Raw genomic sequence first — 18,808 nt, 5'->3', positions numbered from 1 at the left:
AGATGCTCGTAAGTAAAGTTGGGCCAAATTACCGTTTTTCCCCTGTATTTACATCTCACTCCTTAAGTACCACTGATTCCTCTAATGAACAATACAACATAGTCCAACTATGTGTGAACACCTCTCGGGCCAAGAGAAGGTGTGTGGTGCCACATCGTTTAAGCCCCGAAATCGACTCTTAAGGGAGCTATCTATCTACTTACCCCTACCTCGAGGAAGGAATGAATTCCATCTTGTGTAGTTGAGTTCCCAGCTCCCAAATCAGATGAATCCCCAAAATGGTAGGTTTGAATAGGCGACCTGGCCACTCACACCCATACAAATCAAAGGAACGCCCTCAATGGCAGGAGTTCCCAACTCACTCAAGATTGAGGTCATGTTACCTATGGTCATCCTAGTGAAGTGAATTCTCTGTCATGAATGGTGTTATATAACGAGACGTTAACACTTTGTGGTCAGATCTTATACAAACTCTTTGTATAGGACGCCCCCGCTCGCATGTCCCCAATACAAATGATTAGGATCAGACCATCTGTGACAAGTCACAACACTTGTGACCATTCCACAAAGCAGGTCGCATCTGTAGCATTACCAGGATAAGGTTTCCCTCCTATATCCATATACTACAGACCATTTTGGTTATCACTCAAGACATGATCCACTTATATGTCAGACATACATGCTTGAGTCACATACAAATAACCAGGGATTTTATGTTTATTAGTTTATACTAAAGCAAATAAAACAAGTAACTGAGCAAAAATACAAGATGTGAAGCAAATATCATATATTAACAACACAAGCGTCCGTACAAGTTGTTTACAAACTACAGGACATGAGACTTTAAGGCATCAACCCCAACAGGATCAATGTTCAAGATACAACCTAAAAGGCCTATAATATAGGGGTAAGGTTAGGTACCTTATCCTGGTAACTCTATGGATACGACCCACTTTGTATTTGATACAAACGCAGTGATCCAACGCATTTGTGTAGGAGACAGGCGAGTGAGTGTATCGTAGGCAATAAGTTTGCACAAGATCGAACTGCGAAATAGTAACCATAGATGTAACTCCATTGACTAGCTAGGTTTCTATTTTAATAGGATGACCTAGGCAACTTAGTCTTAGTCCGGAGTATATTATGAACTCATGTTCATGAGGGATTGTCCTTTGATTTGTATGGGTGAGAGTGGCCAGTTCGCCGACTCAATATGCCTACTATTTTGGGGATAAGACTGAGTGGGTAGTTGGGAACATAATCATACAAGATGAATTTCACTCCTTTCTAACTTCAAGGTAAGTAGATGAGTGTTTCCTTAAATGGTGTCTCCAGGTCTTGAACAAAGGGCCCTACCCTCTTACTGGCTCGAGAGGATTTCTATTTAATGGTCAGACCATAAACAAGTTATTTGTTAAAGAAGCACTAATACTTAAGAATGTAGAGGTAACCTAGGGGTAAAATGATAATTTGACCCAGCTGGTGTTACGAAACACTCGTGAAGGACTAACTTGCTGTTATTGATCTATATCCGTGGACACATAAACATATCTGTAGTGAGAAGTGAAAGATTCATTGAAGGTTCTTGAGCAAAAGCATGAGATCAGACCAAATATCCAAAATTTATAGATCATAAATTTTACAGCAAGAACATATAGATTATGCATTTAAAAGAAAATTACAGCATGCATTAAAACAGAGATTATAGGAAAGTAAAAAAGTTTAAGAAACCTTACCCTTGAAGAATACTTCTTCACAAAAATCCTTCTCTGAATCTTGTCACAAACAGTCTCGAATCCTCTAACCGTTTATTAGGACACCACCATGAAAGATTCATCTGTATTCTTTAGATGAAAATCCAAGAGTTTTGTGGGTTTTGGCTATTTTGGAAAAAGAAGGATTTGGGAGAGTTTTTTAAGAGGAAGAAATATGTTCTAATTTTCTCATATAACTCTTCTGTGTATCTCGCTCTTTTGTTACTTGTGAAAAATCACCACATGGAAGAAGAAGAACCACTTCTTTTCTTCCCCACTACCACGTTTTTTTAGAGAGAAAAGAGGGGAAGGGAATTACAATTCTCTCCTAAAAAGATTTTTAAAATAAATTTAAATTAATTTATTTTCATAAATCAATTTAATATATATTTATATGATAACTATTTTTATCATATGTATGTATATATATATATATATATATATATATATATATATATATAACTATATGTTATATCAAATATAACACATAACCTATAGATGCTATATTGTATCAAATACAATATAATCTATAGTTTCTATTCTCTCAACAATGACATTTAATATAAATCTCATTTATATTAATTTTAATTATATGACCAAATTCATATAATTAATATTTGAATCATATTCAAATATTTATTTCCTTTCAAATAAACTTTCTATTACAATGTATCAAATACATTATAATAATTAAATTATATTATATACAATTAATTCCCTCTATAAATTTGAACAATTCAAATTAATCCAAAAATTGGTTCTCATTAATTACTGTTGAGTTATAGGGGGGACCTTATGGATAGAGCTTGAAGCTCTAACGGTACGTGAATAATTAATTAAATTCCTTTAATTAAATTATTCACTATCTATTAAATGTCGGGCACTCCACTAAAGACCGACAACTGCACTCTTCGCACTACATATATATTTTATGTGTCCATTGGATATAACCAATCAATAGAACGATGACCCTTCACAAATTACTCGTAAGTACAACTGAGCCAAAATCACCGTTTTTACCCTATAGGTACATTTAAATTCTTAGGTACCACTGATCCATCTAATGAACAATACATCATAGTCCAACTATGATCAAACCCCACTTGGGCCAAGAGAAAGTGTGGCACCACATTGTTCAAGCCCCGAAATCAACCCTTGAGGGAACAATTTATCTACTTACCTCGACATTGGGGAAGAAGTGAAATTCTTCTTATGTAGTTGTGTTCCCAACTCCCCAATCAAACAAATCTCCAAAATGGTAGGCTTGTTGAGTTAGTGAACTGACCACTCTCACCCATACAAATCAAAGGACCGCGTTTAGAACTCACTCAAGATTCAGGTCACGTTACCTGTGGTCATTCTGGGGAAATAAAAATCTCTATTATGGACGATGTTATATAATGAGACTAAACATTTTGTGGTTTGGTCTTATACAAGCTCCTTTGTATAGAATATTTCCATTCACATGTCTCCACATGAATGATCAAGATTAGATCATTTGTAGCACTTTACAACAATTGTAACATCTACAAAGCGGGTCATACTCATAGTGTCACCAGGATAAGGTATCCAGCCTTACCCATCTACTATAGACCATTTAGGTTATCACTTAACATGGTCCACTTGTATGTCTTTATATACATATTTAAGCTACAAAAATAACCTTGGATATTAGTTTATTGGTTTGTGGGTAATGCAATTAACTTGAAATAAAATATCACATATTTTATTACATAAATAAAATGTTTATACATTACAATTACAAACTATAGGAACCTACGAGATTTAGGGTATCAACCCCAACAATTTCCCCCTTGACCTAAAGCTAGTGGGGCATACAATGTAAAAGTCATACTAAATACAAAGTACAAACAATAAACTAGGACACATACTGCCCAATGCAGTTGTGGGTCTTTATTGGAGTGTACCCACATTTAACGAATATTGACTAATTTGGTTAATGAATTTAGCTGATTAATCTCACATCGTTGGAGCTTTTGATCTGCAGGTCCATTAGGTCCCCTTCCTAGCTTGTAAAGGATATCGAGGTAATTTGTCATTAAATTGAATTTGAAATGTTTAAGTTCAGAATTGAGATTTTTTAATGTATGTTGATACATTTTAATATAAAGTTTAATTTTAGACTTTATTATTAATCTTGGATATGATTCAACATAACCTATAGTTTTAATGCACATCTAAAGTGCATTAATTTTAATCTTTAGTTTTCAATATGAATCTTATTTAGGGACCATTTTAAAGTAAAAAAATATTTAAAAATATTTACATTTTATAGTTAAAAGTTCCAAAAGTACAAAGCACTTTTGAAACTTTTTGCTATAAAGTGTAAATATTTTTTAGATTTCTATTTATAAGAATTTTCTTTTATTTATTTAGTTAAATTAAATAAATATTTTTATTTAATTTTAATTAAATAAAAATGTAACTCCCCACATAGGGAAGTTACTAGAGACGTGGGATAAATCCCTTGTCTCCTAATTTCTTTAAATATAAATAAATGCAGAAAGAAGAGCATTTTTTTCTCTGTGTGTTTTTCCTAAAATCCTCCCAATTTCTAAAGAGGATCTCACAATTCTCAAATCCTCAATTTTCCTACAAGAATAGGAAGGACTCCAAGTGGTGGTGCCCATTCCCAATTCGTACAGAAAAATTCCACCAAATTCCCAAAAGGTTTGTAGAGTTTATTCTCTTTGTAGGTTTTGTTTCTAGAATTGCATGCTTAATCTATTTTGATCTGTAGTTTTTATTAAAAAAAATTGATTTTAAATGACATTTTGAAATACGTTTTGTGTTCTGTATGTTATGACCGCTATGCCTTAGGGTTTTCATCCCTACAAGGAGTTCATAACTCACTCTAGATTGAGATCGAGTTACATATGATTATCCTATGAAATATTAATCTCTTCAGTCAATGACGTTACAAAGAGAGATTAATGATTTTGCGGTCAGGTCTTATACAAACTCATTGTATAGGACATTCTCACTCACATGTCTTCACACAAACGATTTGGATCATATTGTTTGTAACATTTACAATAATTGTAACACTTACAAAGTGGGTTGTATCCATAGTGTTACTCACATAAGTCATCCAACCTTATCCATATACTATAGATCCTTTAGGTTATTACTTGAACATGATCCACTTATATGTCCGCTACAAAATGTTCAAGTCTCATGAAATAACCTTGAATTTTTATTGTAATGGATAACTCATTATTGCATATTTAAAATATCAACTATTATGTCAAATAACTAATTAACTACAAGACTTTAGGGCATAAATCCTAATAGGAGGTTGGGCAAAAGACAGGGTAAGGAGGGGATTCTTACTTGGGGATGGAAATCTGGATTTTGGATATCCTTTTGAATGGCTTGTGACAGGATGATGAGGTGCACCAAGCGTTTGAAAAGAAGATACTATTCACGATCAAAAGTGTGTACAAATTAAGATCTTATTGTTTTACACGAGTCAGGAATCCACATTTGTGGCAAGGTTCATTGCCACCCAAAGTGAAAATTAGCTGCTAAAAGATTCTTAATGACATAATTCTAATGAGGGTGAATTTGACAGACAAGGGCATCAAGATGGAAACTTAGTGTCCTTTGTGTTCTAGTGAGCTAGAGATGATGGCTCATTTATTTTGGAAATGTTGTGTGGTTAAGGATATCTAGTCTCATGTTTTCTAGCTAATATTGTATCATTTTATTTGCTGCAGGACTAGATGTGCGGTGGTGAACCATTTTGTGTGGATGAGGGAGCATGGCACGCGGGATGATTTGTTCATTTTCATTGCAAAAATGTGACATATCTGTGAATGTCACAACCATGAGATGTTTAGTGAGGGAGACGACTCAGTTTTGATCTTACTTAACTCGATGCAAGGGATTCAGGGTTCCCTTGCATCGTTATAGGGGCAGCTGACTGTGGGATTAGAATCAGAAGGTGGAAGGTGTAGTTTGATTGGGGGAGGGGCGATGGGTGATGGTGATAGGGCAAGGTGGCCTACCCTCTTGAGCACTAGTTAGCATTGTCATGGGACGTTGCTTCGGATGCATTAGAATGCAACGGCGATATTGGATGGGTGCTCTCATTGTAGCTAGGGGGAGGGTTATGTTGGGCTTCTTTGATGTTTTGTTTGTCGAGGTATGTGGATTTTGGGATGTGGTTGTGTGCGTTTGCATTTGGATTGCAGATGTGGTGCAATGGTGCATGCGTCGATTGTTGCGTTTGCATCTATATGGATGCTCCGATATGCGTGATTGCATTTGGATTACGAGATGTGGTTGTGATGGTGCATGCATCAGTGGCGGAGTCAAATAGCATAGCAACCGTGTGTTTGTTGATAGGGGAAGAAGATGTGCTAACTCCAGTAGGATCAGTGGCAGATGATATTCTATTTATAGGGTGCAACTTGAGATTCATTTTCGTCACATTTAACATGCTCAAAATACGGTGGTAGATGAGGTTAGCTTATTGGGTTGCATATGAGTTACATTCTCATTGTAGGAGGAATAAGTTTCCTATTTAGTTCTGTCGATTGGTTGAGGTCGATTTGACCTTGAAAGCTATGCAACTTTGAAAATGAAAAAAAAAAAAGGGAAAATGCGTAAAAAGAATAAAATGTTTATCAATGAGAAAAATATAACTTAAAAATGACATTTTATCTTATGGTGTAACATAAACTTATCGATATCTTGGAGCTTATTTGATCATTATTTAGTTTTTTTTTTTTAAAAAAAAAATTAACGATTAAACTCATAATTAGCACTACTTTTTCCTATATAGATTTCTTTGTTTTGTTATGTCCGTGTAGGATTGTGTTCAAAATCTAAATCAAAATTTGAAAACTAAAAGAAGTTACCTTTATTCAAATTTATTAAAAAAATTGGCAAAGAATTTAAATGTTTCCAAAAAGAAAGGTGAAAACCATTGTAAGATAATTGGGAAAAATAAACAAATCAATTTTCAAAAATAAAAAACTAAATGATTATCGAATATGACCTTAAAACTACTATTTTCTTAAAAAAGATGAAAGTCAATTATAAAGCTAGAAATTGTAAGAAAATAAGCATAGTTTTTTTTTTTTTTTTTTTTTAAAAAAAACTTTATTAAATGTTTAATAAATTATGAGATTTTAATTTATGTCTAATAGGACATAAAGTTTAAAAGAGTTTCATAAATTCGTGAATTTTTAATTTTATTTTTAATAGGTTTTTCTCATCATATTTGACAATTATTTAAAATTCACATACCTAATAAACGTAAAATTGAAAGGTTATATAGTCTTAAAAGATACAAAAATCTATTTTGTGTTTCATATATTTGTGAACTTTTGAAATACTAAATATACATTACAACGAAAGATATATTGCACCCAAATTTGAAAATTAAGGAATAAATTAGATACTTTTAAATTTTATGGACCTATTAGACACAAAACTAAAAAGTTAGAGACATGTCAGATATTTATTTAATGTTCAATGTAATCAGCATTTAAAAGTTAAGAACTAAACTTTTAGGTTAAAATACATGTTTAGTTCCTGAACTTTTAAGTTTATGTCTAGATTCCCAAACTTTAAAAGATTTTAATATATCTTTCAACTTTCAGTTTATATTTAACATATTAATAAACTTTCCAAATTGGTTCTAAAATGTTAAGGTTTATGTCTATTAAGTCACTGTACTTTCAATTTTATATTGAATAGATCATTTAAGTTATTTGATTTGCTTTAATTTTTATGAATTTTTTGGACACAAAATTAAAATTATTTTAAATTAGACTCAAAATTCAATTTTTGTATGATGTATTCATTAAAGTCTCATTTGATAACCATTTGATTTTTTGTTTTTGTTTTTTAAAATTAAACATATTTCATCCACATTTCTTACAATGATTTGCATCTTTTACAAGGATTGAATTCTTAGCCAAATTCCAAAAACAAAAACAACTTTTTGAAATCTACTTTTTTTAGTTCTCAAAATTTAGTTTGGCTTTTTAAAACCATTGGTGAAAAATAGATAACAAAAGAAGAAATTTGGACGTAAAAGTAGTGTTCATAGGCTTAATTTTAAAAACATAATGGATACCAAACGGGGCCTAAGATTTAATAAAAATCTTGAAAATATAATAAATTTATAGATCTACTAGATACTTTTTAAAGTTAAGAGACGTATAATTATATTGAAAGTTTTAAAGGAACGTGTTGATACTTTAAATTTAATAATAATAAAAAAAACCATTAGACAGAAACATAAATTTCAAGTACTAAATTTGTAATCTAACCAAAATAATATTTGAGGGTCAATGAAAGAAATAAAATCAAGTAGAGGGTTGAATTCGACTCATTTAAGTAATATTATTGTTCATCTATCTTGAAGATCACACGTTCAATCGTAAATAAAGATCAACAATTATTTATATATTTTTAATCAAGAAATTAGAAGTTTGAATGTTGGTATCGTGTGAGAAAGAGTATATAAAGAATAACTAAAAAGTAGAAGTGAAAAATAAAAATAAAAATAAAAGTTGTGGAGTTATGCATGGCCCATGGGTACCACCCAGATCTCACATCCGTCGTCTACACGGTTCACGTGCATCACGTGCTTTGGTTCCTAGCTGAGTTGGCCTTAGTTTTTCCTTTTTCTTTTTTTCTTTTTTCTTTTTTAATACATTATTTTGTTGTATTTTGTAACCATCATTTTATATTAAGGCATGTTGTTGCAACGTTTCATTTTATATTCTTTGTTTACCATTTTGTTTCGAACACAAATTTTCAATTACAATCTTTACGATAATAAGCTTATCTACCAAATTATTCATTTAATTACTTTTATTTTAAATGATAAATTATTGAAAATATTTATAAATAATTGTAAAATATTATTATCTATTTACAATTATTATCTGTGTCTACTAAAATAGATATAGTAGTCTATCGTGGTCTATCATGATCTATCATAGATAAACAGTGAAATTTTGCTATATTTATAAATATTTTAATTCATTTTCTTATATTTGAAAACAACCATTCCTAAGACTGTATTAAAAAAATACCATTATTACTATATTTTAAAATGTTGATGCAAATATCAACCAAATATTAGTATCATGAATATTTAAAAAATAAATAAACATATATAATTCAAAATTTTAAAAAGATATTTTGATTAATAGATAAACATTTTAAACCTTTTAGATAAGTTTTTTAAGAATCTATTTTAAATAAGTTAAAATGCCTATAATTATATTATAGGAGGAAAATTTTAATTTATACCTCTAAACTTTGAGAATTGTGTTAATTAAAATTCTTAAGATAATAATTGTATCTATTTAAATTATATGAAATTTCATAACCAAATCAATTTACACATTTCTCTAGATTTTGTTTGGCCAATATCAAGTAGAACTTATAATTTGAATCGATTAAATTCCTAAATTTTTATTGTCAATCAATTTAGACTCTTCATTACGATTTTATTTGAAAATCATTCGTGCATTAATTCTCAAACGCTTGTATACTTCTTCCGATGTCAATTTTACAAAATAGACGATTCTCAAATGAGTTTATGGCTAAGAGTCTAAATTGATTTATCTATATGAAAGTTTATGAGTTTAATTGATAGAACTATAAGTTCCACATGAGATTTTTAGGAACATAATGGAATGGTGTAAATTGATACAGTTGCAAAAGTTTCACATGAGAGGTTTTGATAAATTAAATGCATGAACGATTCTCAAATGAAATTATGACTAAGAGTCTAAATTGATTAGATTTAAGAATGTTTAAGGATGTAATTGATACAATTATGAGTTTTACACAATATTTTTTCTAAACGAAATGTAATAGAGAGCGTAGATTAACATACTTGCAAAAGTTTAGAGTTTAAATTAATAGGACCACTTTACCCTATACCCTATATTATATTTACATCATTGATATGTTTGTTACTTCTTTTTATGCTTTATCAATTTTTAGTGATAGAATGAAAATATGGATCCACTAGTCCCTTGCGTAGAAATCGAACCATGAACATGTGAAAATGTTGGTAAAAATATACATATCGACAAAAGTTTAATTACCTTGTTATAACACACATTACACAGTATCAAAACGCTTTTAAAAAAATGTCATGATTGTCAAGTGTATTAAAAAATGAGAAACGGAAATCCAAAAAATCGGAAGGAAAAAGTTAGGTTGTTAAGTAGAGATGTTCAAATGACCCAACAATCCAAACAATTCGGACATGTTAATTTTAATTTTGGGTTGGGTTGAGTTGAATTTCTTTTATGATTTTCTCGAGTTGAGTTGGGTTCGGGTTACAATTTTTAAAATTCAGGTTGACTCAACCCAACCTGGATTATATATATATATTACAACTCATATATATTTTTGTGATGTTTGTTTAACGTTTGTAATATATATATTTTGGATTTTGATATTTAACATTTGAGTTTTATGAAATTTTAGTTATTAATATGTGAAGTATTTTAAGTTAATGAAAAATATAACTCAAAAAATAATATAAAAAATAAATAACTTGACAACCCAATCCAATCTAACCTGACAGAAAATCCTCTAATCCGACTTAACCTAACTCCATGTACACCACTACGGTTAAATATATCACTTAGCAACGTTTCTGGAAGCATTTAAAATAAATTTATTGTTTGATTATATATCTAGAATCACGTCTGCATATATTTTTTTAGAAATGAAAATTTTTGAGACCACTATAGATATTGTAAATACTCAAATGGAAGACTATGCGGTTGTAATATTGAAATTCTTTTAACTTCTAGAAATTATGATGTGATTAAACATTTTAATTATATTTTTTACACATAAAATATTGTTGTTTTTACTTTAAAATTTTATGTATTCTTTAAATGAAAATTGAATTAAAAATATCAATAAAAACATGGACATTATTTTAGATGATAAAACTGTTAAAAATATTTACCAATCTATTTAATAAACTATGATAAACATAAATAGTAGTTTATTGTGGTCTATCGTCATATTTGTAATTTTTTTGGTGCATTTTCCTATATTTGAAAATAACCCATTAAAACACGATTTTTTTAAAGAAAAAAAATATTTATCTTGAGAATAAATTAAAAAAAAATGAGAAAATTTAATTCCTGCAAATGTTTTATGGAGCATTATAGCTCGAGTCTCGCAAAACTAAATAAAAAATTTTACTAAAAAAGGAAGATTGAAATAGAAGATGGAGACGAGGACGAAAAATGAGATTTTGTATGGATAACCTATTCTCAGTCCCTAGATGATTACTGTCTCGTCCCAAAAAACAAATGAAATATAACTTTCTGTTTATGTCAAATGACACTACTACTTTTTCTGTTATATTGCAAATAGTCATGTGTATTGCGGTCTTCCTTTTTCTCATACTTTCTTATGATTTTACCATGAATATTGTGGTAAAGTAGAGAAAAATGAAGATCACAATAGACAAGGTCATCGTGTTAAGATTACGATAAATATGATATCTCTAACCTAATATTGTATAAATTGCGATATGACGTAAATAGAATGTTAAATTTTATTTATTTCCAGAGAGATCATTAATTATTAAAGAGTCGAGAATGAGTCGTCATACAAAAGAAACTCCGAAAAAAATCATCTCCTAATATCACTCGGCTCACTTAAAAACACTATAGAAGATGCAAATGATATGTATTATTTTATTATATTTTAAAGTAAACGACTACTCTATGATTGAAGAAAATAAACTATAAAATATAAGTGAATATATTAAATTAAATATGTTGAAGTTCGAAGCCACGATCTAAATGAAAGTTCACCCACGACCCACCATTTATAAATTAAACAATATTTAACTAAAAAAGGACAAGTCTTTAAGTAATGGAAGAAAAGAATATAATGGGCATTAGTTCTAAATAAAATTAGGTCTCCAAAAATAAGAAGAAGAAGAAAAAAAAAAAAAAAAGGAAGAAGAAAATGGAAGGAAACAGGCCTTTGAATCCATACATAAATCAGCCAATAATTCTTTTTTTTTTTTTTTCCTTTTTTTTCCTTTTTTTTTTCCCTCCATTTTGTCCCCTTATAGTTGTAAGAATCTGATTTTCCAACACCAAGCACACTTTTCCTTCCAAAAGAAAAAAAAAAGAAAAAGAAAAAGGTGTTGCCCTAATCTTCCTATTAATCTTTACATCCAGTTTTCACCAAAATCAAGAGTTTATTTGATAATATTCTCGTTTTTTATCGAATTAATTTTAACAAACGTTTTTAAAAAAAATAGTCAAGTTGTGTAATTTCCTCCCATCCTAACATGGCTCTTTTTCGTTTAATGCTTCATAATCTTTTTCATTTTTCATTTTCTAATATTTATCTCCTTTTATTTTTATTTTAACTGACAAGTTTTTTTAAGGTATGTTCGGTAAAGAAACTAGATTATGTTTTATGTTTCAAATTCACTGAATTTAGTGGCAGGTAACTTAAATTTTGTTCTGAAAATTGTTTTTTTGAATTATGTGATCCATAGAGTACAAATTTTGAAAACAATATTTTTATGTTTTATTATATCTAGATTTTGAATTATAAATTTTAAAATACATAATTATATTAAATAAAGATAAAGACATTTAGAAATACAATATGTCATGTTATAAATTCAATTTATTTATTTAAAAATATAATGTGTTATGTAATGTGTTATAAATTATATAGTATTACAAAATAATAATTATATAATTTTTTTAACATAAATCATATTTATAAATTAATCAATAATAGTTTATTGTCAACTAAATATTACACTACAACTAATTTTATGATTTATAAATATATAGTATCGTATATATTTTAGACAACTATTTAAATTAGAATTCAATTTTTGAATATGCTATAAAACATATATATGAAAATATGAAATAAAACTTTATTTTTATTAAATCTCTTGTCTTCGAATTTTTTTTTTCAATTTTTCTATCAAATAGACGCTTAGTTATTGTTTATTTTTTACTTTTCTCTTTCTAAATTTTATTTATTTCTATTTCTAAAAAGAAACCAGAAATAATAAAGTTATCAAATGGCCAAGATAAGCTACTATAAATTCAATAATTTAATAAACATTGATTTTTTCCTTGAGACAGTTTCAAATTTATTCCCGTGATATTTAGAAGTTCTAGTACTTTTGGTTTAATTTAAAGGTGTATTTAGTTTAATTTTCAAGTTTTTAATTTTTTTTTAAAAAAAATCATTTTGAAAAAAATTAGAATATTTAACGACTATTCGAAAAAGCTTTTGAAAAAATGAATTTATGAAAATAAGTTGGGTTATGACAAACACTTGAAATCAAGTTTTAGAAAAATGGTTGAGTGTTAGCAATTAATCTTTCCCTAATTTATATAGTTTTAACATTACCAAAACACCCTCAAATGTCATCTATCTCACTTTAACTATGTTGCCATGGATACCACCGCCTTTTACTAACCACCTCCGATGGTGCCCGACACTATCGACTACCTTCGACAACCACCACCACTAACTCCAACGACAACCGATTTCATGACTATTATTTTAAATTATTAGGTCATAGTATTTTATAGTCATTCTTTATAATATTTATTCCATATATAATAAATCAAATAAATTTATATATAAAAATATTTTTGAAAAAAACTTACTCAATACATAAATATTTTTTTAAAGTGTTTAAATAAAAATGACTTTTAAAAACATCTGTTTCCGAGCCACTTCAAACTGTCCTAATTTTGGCTCCATACAGTTGGGTGAAAAACATCAGAAATTATAGACAAATCATCTATTAGCATTAAACCCCAACACAATTTGCGAATACAGCCAACTAAACAGAAGAAGATAAAATAGAAGACTTTTTTTCCCCTTAAATTAATAATACAGGTTTTATAGATGAGCAATTAAAAATATAAATAGAAAGCTACCACCTCTTTAATAAAGAAAATTGCTCATAATAGCAAATTCGATATATAGGAGTGGAGAATTGAACTTCGACCTCTTAGATCAAAGCGCATATCAATAATGTTGAGTTAAGTTCACTTTGACAACTTAAACATAATTGAATGGATAAAGATAGTTAATTAAAAATTTGATCCCTATCCTAACATTTATTAAATAAAAGTTTAACAAAAGTATATATTAAAAAATAAATTAAAACTAAAAAAAATATAGGCAACTCTACAAAGTTAAACCCAAATTATAAATGGTGTGATCTTGCGAATGTGATAAATATAGTATTAATTATATAACATTGCAAAATAATAATTATACAAAAATTTATGACATAATTAATTGCAATAATTGAGACTAAACTAAAAGTCTAGTCAATAAAAACAAGTATTTTATTATTTATTAATATGTTATTGAACATGTTTCGAAGAAACTTTATAAAATTGAGATGTAAATTTTAAATCTACCTCCAAAGTCCAAACACATTTAGAAACGCTTAACATAAAATACAATTATAATGCAACTATATATATTTTTTATTTTTAGATGTATCATTTTTTAAAACAATAAAAAACTAATAAATAAATGATAATTTTATATTGAAGAGCAAGATTCAAAATATCGACGTTGATGATTGAATTAGACTATAATTGACCGTTTTTAATCATCATTTTTATGAAGTAAGACAACATTTGAATGTATATTTTAAAAAATGTATGTAAATGTCGATGCGAGAGTAAAAAGTTATAAAAAATGGAAAGATAATTACAAAACAATAGCAAATATTGATAATTATTACAAAATTAAAAGATATTTGTAAATAAAATAATTATAAATTATTTATTATAAAATGAAGTTGATACCAAAATAAAAATTCATATGAGAAGAGCTTCAGAGAATTAACGTTAAAGTGAAATGACGTAAAAATTCACGTTTGATTTTTACTAATTTCGAGTGAAATTTGGAAATTTCAAAATTTTCACCTTGTATTTGAGACAACTCAATAATTACACGGAAACGGTTATGAATTTATAGAGGGGCAGCATTGTGAAAAATATATAAGGACTAAATTTCGTAAAAGCCACGTAGGCACTCTCACCTAAGAAAAAAAAGTAAACTTGCTGAATCAGAGCGCCACGTGGTAAACTTTTGCCAATTAAACGAATATGATTGGCTGGAGTACGTGGAGGGAAGGGGTGGTCAACACAGTCAATTTGAAAAGCGAGTACAGATAATTTTACAGTCGCGCGAGTGAAAAATTCGTAAGAAAGACACTGTTTTGAGCGGCCAGTTTAGATTTAAGAGAGGAGCGTGAGAGAGAAGAAAGAACAAACGAAAGAAGTTTTCGGACAGAGAGAAAAGAAAGAGAAAAAAAAAAAGTCTTTGAGATTTTTTTTCTCTTTCTTTCTTTCTTCCCATTTTGTTCTCTCTTGAAGTTTCCGTTCTTCTTGTTCTCCGTTTGTTTCGGTTTCGAAATCTCGGTCGGAATCGGAATCGGAGTTGTTTTTGTTACAGAAATGGCTTTTATTTCGTTCGTCGGAAGAGTTCTCTTCGTTTCGGTCTTCGTTCTCTCTGCTTGGCAAGAGTAAGCAACTCAGATCTACTTTAATTTGTTGGCCTTTTGATTATTCTGAAGTGTTTTCACTGGAAATTTGAATTTTCAGAAGTAGGGTCACTTTCTGAATGTGTGTTTAGAAAACCCCCATTTAGGGTTTTACTTGACGAACGTTTTAAGTTTCGAAATCATGGTAGCTTCTGTTGTTTTTTCGTGTTATGAGTTCAGATCTATGATTGGAAATGATGGGGAACTTTCTGTTTTGCTTATTAGTAATTAATGTGTTCGTTCTTGGTAAATTGAAATGGAAAATTTGAACCCCTTTTTGTTTTTCAACTGGAATTTTGAAGCTGCGATGAGATAATCTCTTTGGAGGTATTGAATGTTTCTGCAGGAGATGATAAACCCTTTTTTTGGATCTGATTTCATTTTTGTTCTTTAGGTTCAATGATTTTGGTACTGATGGAGGGCCGGCGGCTAAGTATCTAAAGCCAAAGTTCAATGTTTTCACTCGCAACTTTGAAGCTCATACTGGGTTGGATTTCCCAAAAGTTGAGGTGAGAAAAATTTCCATTTATCGGGATCTCTCTTTAAATTTTCCATCCATTTTTAAGTGGCATTCTGAGAATTGTTAATGGGTGTAGATCCTACATCTTGTGGCTGGTGCCATTGCACTGAAGGGCTTAGGAAGCCTGCTCTTTATCTTCAACAGCTCCATTGGAGCCTTTCTTCTGGTATGATGGATATGATGTCAATTTGTTTAAACCGAAATTCATTTGTTTACCGAAATCAATCTGGATTGATTTGTTGAATGTTGGTTTGCTTGTTTGGTAGATCTTGCACCAGGCCATTACCACACCCATCTTGTACGATTTCTACAACTACGATGTCGAGAAGAAGGAATTCAACCAACTTTTTGTGAAATTCACTCAGGTATAATTCAACCAATTAACCATGAATGATGATTCTGATTGCTTCTTCTCATTTTGATTTTGAAGTAATTTGAGAACTTAAGACACTTTTAGTTGGTTGCCTAACTACAGAAATCTGAGATCATAGTTGTATTTTATGGCTTCATTCCATTTTTAGGATCTAGAATTCAAATACAAGCTAAATAAAGAAACAATCTTGCCAAACGAAACAGAAACGAGTTAACTCATGAATCTATATGTAAGAAATTGATTCTGGATAAATAAGATACCGAATGAATGTGTGGTTGATAATATGCAGAATCTGGCATTGTTGGGAGCATTGCTGTTCTTCATCGGTATGAAGAACTCGATTCCAAGGAGGCAAGTAGGAAAGAAGAATCCCAAGTCAAAAACATCATAGATTATGGCGGAGGAATGAATGGATCAACTGAGGGGAGAGGTGTATGTTTATCTTTTCTGTAGGACTCTTTTTGGAACTGAATTGAACACTTATATGATCATCTCTTTTAGTTTTTTCTTTCTTTCAAGCAGTAGGGAAGTAAAATGGGGGGTTTTGTATTTTTGGAGGTTATGGTATGTTCTATTTTCTCTTTATGGACTTGAGGATATTTTTGTATTTTGAAGTTAAGAGGGGTTATGTGATTGTAATGAAAGTTCTTTCACATAATTTTGAAGTTTCTATGTGTGTTGGTTGTGTTTGAAATTTTGGGGATTTGAATCCCCACATGAATGAGTTAAAGGGAAAACTTTTCTTCATAGGGAAGAGAAGGGAGGTGGTGGATGAAAAAGTAGACATTAAAATTTAAAATCATAGTCATTATATCCATGTGTACTTTTGTCAAAGATCGTGCCTTTTTCCCCCCTAAAAAACATCTTTAATTTCCTTTTAGTTTCTTAAAAGAAAAATAAAAATTTAATACAGATTAAAGTTAAAGTTTGATTCATAAAATTACAATTAATATATTTTATTAATCTATTTAAACTTTGAGAGATTTGAGTTGCATAAAAAACAAAAGTTTTGGCTTTTTTTATTATTATTTTTTTAATGTCGTGTATTTTATTTATTTTCACGTTGGTTTTGACTGTTCTAATAGACATTATTTTGAAAGTAGATGTTTGAACTATATAACCAATTGAGTGAATTAAGGAGTCTTTGGAGAGCTATATTACTCAATTTAAGTTTCATTTTGTTTTAAAATTTGAGGTATAAAAAAAATAGTTTTCAAAAAATTATTTTTGTAATTGAAAAAAAATATAATTATAATTGGTAGCATTTTAAGAAATAATAATTAAATGTATAATAATGATTTTAAAGAATTGTAAATATAGTAAAATAGATTTTATCACTATCAGTGATAGAGTTGGATCCAAATTTTATTGTATGTGAATTCTTTTTACATTATGTTATATTTGTTAATAATTTAGACATGATTTCTATATTTACAATTTAACGAAATAAATGCTAAATTTTAGTTTTGCATTTGAAAAATGGCAAAAGAACTATGTTATTATTGTGCAACCATACTCCATTTTCTTAAAATAATAATAATAATAATAATAATAATAATAAAAAGATTTCAATCACTTTTTTTTTAAAAAAAAAATAAAAATAAAAACTTGACATAATGACAATTTCATCGTCCTTGTGCAAGAGGAAATAATAAATTGATTGTTGAGGAAATGAATTCATAGAAATAGACATTATGACCTCTTTTCTTCCACAAACGACCTTTAAAGCTGCCACATGGATACTTAGCCCGTTTGTTTAGATGTTTTTTTCATCATTGTTTGTTTCACATGATTTCACTTTTTAAAACTTAGTATATTATTATCTAAAGAACTTTTAAATTCCATGTGACATATGACATAGATTTTTTAATATCCTACAAAAGTGTGAGATTTTTATATCAGGGAGATGAACGGTAAAAATATAGTTTAATTAATAAATTAATATAAAATATTCATTACTATTAATTTTAATTAATTATTAAATATAATTATATTATTTAGACTTAATAAATTTCAACTAATATCTTTGTCATTAATATTTTATGCTATCTTAACTATTTAATATAAATTATTATTATTAATTATCAATATTCTAATTAATTAATTAATTAATTAATTTTTAGTAGCATAATTATGTTTGATAATTTTTTTTATTTTTTATTTTATTAATTAAATAATTAATTAATATAACAATAAATTATTTAATGTTAAATTTAATTGATCTCTTACATTTAATTAAGTAATTATTTATTTTTAGTTTATATATACAAATTATTGAATTAAACACAAATATTTAACTTCCAGACATTAATTATTCTGCACATCCAAACATAGACATTAATTATTCAAGATATTTAATATCTATATCCAATGAAACAATATTTGTAATCAAACGATCTCTTAATATTTAGAATAATTTTGAACTGATTGCATATAAAAAAAATTGGAAGCAATAATGCTTATTAGATAGTAGCCTCATTTGCCTTTTTAGAACGAAAATTAATGCAAATTGCACCTACACCTAACCAAACCAAATAGTTTGAACAGAATTTAATTCCACCCAA

At 28.7% G+C, this 18,808-nt stretch overlaps 1 protein-coding gene across 1 annotated transcript; it reads left to right on the top strand.

Moving 5' to 3' along the window:
* The first annotated feature begins 14,901 nt into the window (after positions 1–14,901).
* On the top strand, positions 14,902–16,912 carry LOC120092713 (HR-like lesion-inducing protein-like protein). The gene is made up of 5 exons (XM_039050867.2): positions 14,902–15,333; positions 15,746–15,860; positions 15,948–16,037; positions 16,138–16,236; positions 16,534–16,912. The coding sequence occupies exons 1-5, from the start codon at positions 15,266–15,268 to the stop codon at positions 16,633–16,635; spliced, it is 474 nt and encodes a 157-aa protein (XP_038906795.1). The 5' UTR covers positions 14,902–15,265; the 3' UTR covers positions 16,636–16,912.
* The last annotated feature ends 1,896 nt before the right edge of the window (positions 16,913–18,808 follow it).

This window comes from Benincasa hispida, chromosome 12 (assembly GCF_027475165.1).
Source record: "Benincasa hispida cultivar pf3 chromosome 12, pf3_genome.v1.1, whole genome shotgun sequence".
NCBI classification, from domain to species: domain Eukaryota; kingdom Viridiplantae; phylum Streptophyta; class Magnoliopsida; order Cucurbitales; family Cucurbitaceae; genus Benincasa; species Benincasa hispida.
Note: the sequence above shows the minus strand (reverse complement) of the source record. Positions and strands in the feature narration are given on the sequence as shown.

What these genes read in the sequence shown, in the direction of transcription:
- LOC120092713 (XM_039050867.2), top strand. Translation starts at nt 15,266, where the DNA reads ATGGCTTTTATTTCGTTCGTCGGAAGAGTTCTCTTCGTTTCGGTCTTC. An exon ending in GTTCTCTCTGCTTGGCAAGA is followed by an intron (nt 15,334 to 15,745) that starts GTAAGCAACTCA and finishes TTTGTTCTTTAG; the next exon opens with GTTCAATGATTTTGGTACTG. An exon ending in TGGATTTCCCAAAAGTTGAG is followed by an intron (nt 15,861 to 15,947) that starts GTGAGAAAAATT and finishes TAATGGGTGTAG; the next exon opens with ATCCTACATCTTGTGGCTGG.